The 6,964-nt window shown below is 43.3% G+C and overlaps 1 protein-coding gene across 1 annotated transcript; it reads right to left on the reverse strand.

Annotated features, from left to right (window-relative positions):
* Positions 1-1,832: 1,832 nt before the first annotated feature.
* znf518b (zinc finger protein 518B) lies at positions 1,833-5,251 on the reverse strand. Its single transcript, XM_083651665.1, has one exon. The coding sequence runs from the start codon at positions 5,115-5,117 to the stop codon at positions 3,153-3,155; it is 1,965 nt and encodes a 654-aa protein (XP_083507791.1). The 5' UTR covers positions 5,118-5,251; the 3' UTR covers positions 1,833-3,152.
* Between the last annotated feature and the right edge of the window lie 1,713 nt (positions 5,252-6,964).

Raw genomic sequence — 6,964 nt, forward strand, 5'->3', positions numbered from 1 at the left:
CATTGATGCTGACCATGACCAGGACTAGGGGTGATCTCCTCCACCAATCAGAAAACTCTTCTGAAATGTACATGTTTTATCTACAAGCCACATCAGACTGCAGACCTCCTCAAAGACATGGGCTTACACAAATTAAAATAAGATTATTATACTTTTTATCTGGACCAGAAGACTGAATTCTATTGAATTGATGTTGGACAATTAACAGTCACATTAGATAATTGTATACATTTTGTGTCATGTTATAATAGGATCAGGAATTGCTTTCTCCCTTCTTGTTTTACCGCAATAGGAAATACTGACCTTTCTGGATAGAGCCATAAACGTTATAAATCCATAAATTATTTTCATTCTTAGTTTAGTCCTCATCTCTACGTTGTATTTCTAATGACTCCAATGAGTTTTTAGAATAATGTGAATGATATACTAAATTGATTAATCATAATGCGTAAGTGTTTTAATTATCGTCCCAATAGCTATTCACCTCGACACACTACTACCTAAGGTCTGATTAAATTACCATTGCCCCACATCGATATGTTCTATTTCATTGTTTCCCTATATCAACAACCAAAGTTACTATTTGTGATTTAAATATTAAGATTATAAAGTGTGTAGTTTGAACAGCTGTATTATCTAATAATCATTTAATGTAATGGTTTAATCTAATGTGATCCATAAGTGTTTGTTTACATGTATAATGTTCACGATGGACAACAGTAATTGGGTACAATCCAAACGCCATGGTATATATTTGTGTATGTTCACAGCATTGACTGTATATAATGTTCACAGGCAAACTAATGATTCAATCTTAACAATTATCCTATCTGAAATGGTCATGTAAATGCCTTTATGTGATTATCTTAACTGGAGTAAGGTCATAATCAGAGTATAGCTGCATAACCCAGCTAACAGATAAGTTATCTGGGTGTTATCTGGATAAGGAAAAATGCATGCTAATGCAAGGTGTAAATGCATCGTGATCAGATCTCCCTGACCACATCTGGAGGTAGCCTGGCTCATATTTTGTTCAGATCTTTTACACACCATTTACATTTGTAACTTATCTGGACTTATCCAGATACTTATCTGGATACAGGTCACATTTAAAAACTAGGTCTAAATGAGGTCTAATAGTCCCTTGACATTACATAGTGAAGAGGGCGTAGCCTATGTCTTATGAGTTACCAGTGATTGTAATAGTTTTATCTAGTTACATTATCCTCCGGCTCAGTGTCCCTCTTCTCTTCTACAGCCCTTTCCCTCACTGAGAGACTTGTCAAATGTGTTCAACTTCAAACTTGTATTGCTTTCATGTCATTTGGTATTGAACCAAAGATGACAAACACAAAGTACAGTAACTACGTTTTACAGGTGCTTTATTCTCAACACAAAAAAGTTACAAGCACAAACTTGCTTTATGGAGTCCTAGTCCCCTTAGACATCTCCTCCCTTTAACGAGGGACCCTAGAAATACTCTGAGATCAAGAAATGGGCACATGGCCACAAGGGAATTAAATCTGTATCACAGTGCCATTCATCTGAGGACTATTCAGGAGAGAATAGGACTCAGTGACACACACACCGATAAACACACACCTAACTGGCTAATTGTTTTCCATCAACAGCGGAGCCTCTTAAGACGCCTTTCCCTTAAGGTTTCCCTCAACAGTGGAGGCTCTTAACAAGCCTTGCCATTCCCCTTGAGGAACATTGCAGTCTCATGTCAACAGGCTCTAATAATGCTTCTCTTTCAGCCAGGCAAAGGAATGTCAGGATCCAGAAGATCCACAATTCCTCCACAGAGGTTATATTATGGTTGTGATGCAAGTGTGTTGTTGTAAAAGCTAAGTGGGTATACACACTGTGACAAAGTTTACTTTGTTTTAATTAAAGAAAATATGAAAAGATACACATGTGCTTATACTGTATAAGAGCATGAAACAATAATGATCATGAAAAATATATATTAAAACAACTTTGTTAAACTTTCCACTAAACAGGAAGATGAATTATCACACAGATGAGTGAAAGAAAGAAAGGGTAAAACATTTAGAGTGAATTAGCAAACACTGTCGAAACAAGTATACTGTTTATACAAAGATGACGACTGCACGGCAGCTCCAGACACTTGCCAATGTTTGACTAACATCTAATCAAGTAATGTACAACAGAAATGCTGCCGAAGAGGCCATGAAATGTTAGCTATTCCTTAGATAAAGTATGAACACCAGGCATAATATTTTAGATTTATAGCAATATGTACAATAATCAAGGGATATAACTGGGCAACCAAGACCTATAAATGTCATCATAGGCCTAGAATATTATACATCATGAATACATTTTAAACAAGAACGCACCAGTATCATAATGCTGTGTAGGACAAAGAAAGAAAATAAAATTGGCAAAAGGTTCAAGAAGGAAGAATGCAATTTCTTCATGGATACCCATGTATTTTGAAATTATACAATGGGGTCGTAACGATTTTCAAGGTCCCAGGGGTGATGAAAATTCAATATGTACACAGCCATTTAAACTTTCACTTAAAGTGTGTGTGGGTGTGTGTGTGTGGGGGGGGGAGGATGCCAGTTGTGTGTTTCGGTGATGCCGTAGTAATGATGCATTTTGAGTTGTTTTCACTTGTTCCATTTTGCATCTCTATGTGAAATAAGGTAGTGTGTGTGTGTGTGTGTGTGTGGGGGGGGGGGTCCTGCGCAAAGTGGCTACCGGTGGGACTTCAAGAGAAAGCAAACTATCTTTGTAAAATGACATACATTATATACAATACATGCATTACCAATGGTCCAAGATGACTGCACAGCCTAATATCAAGACTTGTTTGAGAAACGTACAGTGCTTATCTGTCTCGGTGACTGCTAGCTACAGGAGGCCATCACTCTTCGATCACTCATGGCAGTAAAACTGCATTACACATGAAGCGACTATATATATATATAGACAATATTTTACGTAATGTCCTGTCATTCAAATGTCAACATCTTCCGCTTATGTCCCCATACAGGAAATGCTTTGAGATCAGATCTCAACATTCTCCAATGTCAGCATCATCCTGTTGTGGTACTTGTCTTGTCATTTCAATGTAAATTTACACTTTTCATGTCCATTAACACCATTATCTAAGTGACTCAGGGAAAAACTCTTACGGTGCAACTCATCACCTCATATTTCTGCCCCACGACTTTGTTCAACCTCATCTTCAAGATTTGGCACTTTGGAACGACCTCAGAGGTACCCGTGTCCACAACAGTCGTCGTTCCTGCTCCCCTCTTGGGAACGTGGGGTTTGGGATGATTGAGCACCACCACAGGTTGGTTTGGGCCTGGTCGTTTCACCAGTTGGTCGTCCTTCAGTGGCGTTGTGTGAAGAACTTCACCGTCAATTAGACCACCCATGAGAGCTTGAATCTTATATTTGGACATCTTTCTTAGTTTCAGTTGTTTCTTGCTTTGTTTCCAGAAGCCTTGCATCTTTTTCAAAGAGACTGTGAGGTTCAGGATTCTTCCTGAGACATCCTGCTCACTTGTTGGCGATTGTGGCGTTTGCTGTAGAGGACCTTCAGCAGATGCATCCGTGTGCGAGGCAATTGTGGAGACAGCTTCTTGTGGAGATGCTGAGAGCAGGGCTTTTAGAGCAGGACTTTTTAGAGCAGGGCTTTTCCTGCACTTGGTGCCCTTTCTAACGGCACCACTTTTTTCTTCCTTGATGTCATGTTTGTCCGTTTGTGTGTGTTTGAGTGACAGGGCTTTTGGAGCAGGACTTTTCCTGCACTTAGTGCCCTTTGTAAGGGCACCATTGTTTTCTTCCTTGATGTCATTGTTGTCAGTGTGTGTGTGTTTGAGTGACAGGGCTTTTGGAGCAGGACTTTTCCTGCACTTAGTGCCCTTTCTAACGGCACCACTTTTTACTTCCTTGACATCATGGCTCTCAGTTTCTGTGTGTTGGAATGACGGGGCTTTTAGAGCAGGAGGAGCACCATTGTTTTCTTCCTTGATGTCATGATTCTCAGTTTCTGTGTGTTGGAGTGGCGGGGCTTTTGGAGCAGGAGGAGTGCCATTTGTGATGGTGCCATTTTTTTCCTCCTTGATGTCATGGCTCTCCGTTTGCATCGGTTGGAAAAAGTTATCCGCCTCTTCAATTTTCACAGTCTCACTGACCCCCTGCGGCAACAATTGCAAGTGGGTGAATGAAACATCTGTTGTAGCCACCTGGGGGCAGTATCCCGACTTTAGCGGGTCCCCCGTATGCTCTGTGATGACATTGGTGATCTTGATGCGATCTGGCGTGGTCGTGACCGCTGGCGTGGTCGCGACCGAACAGTTACTTTTACTCATCACTATGCCGCGTAGAGCCATTACCAGCGGCTGCATGGGGCCTTGGACCTCCCCTGGTGGTTGACTCAATGAAAACACAGACGAGATAACGGGGAAACTCTCGGGTTCTGGCGCGGGTTCAAATACCCTCTCGCTGCACCTCCCCGCCTGGGTCCAAGGAGCAGAGGTCTTTGAGTCGGTGGGAGCAGAGCCTGCCGCCACCTTAGGCTGTCTGCTTAATAAGGGATCAGTGGGAGTCCTGCGCGCAGTGTGCGACATCAGGAAGGATGCATTTGCAGTGACATTATCCTTACCGAGCGAGAGCGCTGAAGATCTCCCTGGGCCATTTGCAGGTAAGTGAATACTCAGGGAAGGAGGGGCTGCTTTCAGGCCTTGTAGTTTCTGCCCCACTGCCACAAGTTGTGGAGGAGTGTTGCTCTTGGGGTGGATCTCCCTGGGTCTGTCTTTCACAGCCACCTGTGGTGGAGGAGTCCGTTTCACAGCCGCCTGTGGTGGAGGAGTCCGTTTCACAGCTGCCTGTGGTGGAGGAGTACGTTTCATGTCACTTATCAACCTAGGTGGGAAACCTGTGGGATGTCCTGGAATCAAAGTCTTCTTCTCTCCCATTGGTCTGTGGGACATGCCCATCCCCATGTTTCCTGGATTTACGATGCTTGGCAGCTGAGTGGCAGTCTTGGCAGGGATAATTATGGGAGGCGCCGCATGCAGGTTCACAGTTTCAACCTGTGTGATTTTGATCCCACAATGTCCTTCTCTCATTGGATTCAGGGAGCTTTTGTAAACCTTGGTGGGAATAACTGCTACACAGTCCCCATTGATGTGGATCGTTTCTTGCAGTGTTCTTTTGACTGCACATTTTTCTTTGCTTACATGATTGGGGATATTTTTGACAACATTAATTGCAGGACGGTGGAGATTCTGAGTATTTGTTTCCCCTGGTGTCCTGTTTACTGTGCCCACCCCCATACCCGCAAACTTCATTGCGCTTGGATTGTTTAATGTCGTTGATAATGGCTTTGGATTGTTTAATGGAGTTGATAATTGCTTTCCCAATGTAGGGAATTGTCTTCCCAACGGTGTGTTCTGTGAGACCGTGGTCCTACTGTCCTTCATCGCAGAGCCATTGTCTTGTTTAGAGACCAGTCTAAGCTTTAGCTCCGTGGTCCCAGTGACAGTTTTGACCTCAACAAGTTCAACCACGCAGCCAGCTGGGATGGTTATGTCTTCTGGAAGCGAAACGGTTAGATTCCTATTGAGATTCCGATTGTGTTGAACAAGTTCATTTAGAGCAGCATCAACTTTGGAGACACTGGGAACATTTATCTCCAGTGTTTTACTTGCCTGTCTGTCGTTGCCTAGCCTGGCTGGAGGTGTAACGGTGGTTGGTATTGTAACCTTAACAGTCGGCCTCACTGATGATGTTTCAGCACTGGGCACTCTTGGTAAGTGTAAGGCACTGGAGACAGCAGGGACATGTGTGAGTTTTGTCATTCCGGGCTTATTAAGTGTGATTTGTGTCATTTCAGGCTTATTAAGTGTGATTTTTGTCATGTCAGGCTTATTGCATCCTTGATCGCTGGCTTTACCATGCAAACGCTCCACGTGCTTCAAAAGGCACTGCCTCCTAATATAGCCCCGTCCACAGTGCTGACATTTGTATTGAAACTTTGTGGTGTGCTGTTCCAGATGAACTTGCAGCTCCATCTCACTGGACGAGACATTGTTGCAATAGAAACAGATAAACTGTGTTCCACTATGCTCCTTCATGTGGTTATTGAACTCTGTAGGGTCTGTAGATACAAATCCACATTTCTCACAATACATCACTTTGGAGGTACCTGTCAACACACAGTCTAAATCTCTATGTCCACCATTCAGAGACGATGTTGACACGATCTTGGGATAGCTATGTCCACCATTCAGAGAAGACGTCGAGGTGATCTTGGGATAGATATGTCCACCATTCTGAGACGACGTGGACGTGATCTTGGGATAGATATGTCCACCATTCAGAGACGGTGTCATCTTGGGATAGCTGACTGGCTGCATGTTTAGCGGTCAACCCCACTGGACATCCAAATTCAAAAGCTATTGTTTACTGCAGTAAAAATCCATTTCCACCTGATGGCTGGAATTCATCACTCAGGAGAGAAGCATAGGTCGGTGCAGCAGGACTGACAGCTGGTCTTCTCTCTGCTAATAGGAAATACAAACTATTAGAGGCAGTCAGTGAAGTGACCTTACACATGTGATATGGAATAGCAGCACTGTTTGGAGACAGAGGCCCGTTAGCCCCTCCCCCGCTCTCTCTCTCTCTTTCTCACACACGTAATGCAGGATTTTTGCCTTCGGCTATTTCTTCTTTTCATCACCGATTGCAAGCGTAGCCATTAGCCAAAGGTAAAAAGGATGTAGTTAAAGCACTTGAATACAGTCAGCTGAATAAACATTATCCAACCAAATGCAGCGCGAACTCACAAGGGAAAGGCCTGACTGATCAAAACAGGGGGGGCTTACAGGCCCGCATTTTTACATTAGCGTTTTACATCAATCAAAACAATGAATCCCGCGTGCATACCTGCCCACCCGCTGCCGCTGTTGTACGC

The sequence above is a fragment of the Poromitra crassiceps genome (assembly GCF_964638095.1).
Source record: "Poromitra crassiceps genome assembly, chromosome: 15".
Classification (NCBI taxonomy): Eukaryota; Metazoa; Chordata; class Actinopteri; order Beryciformes; family Melamphaidae; genus Poromitra; species Poromitra crassiceps.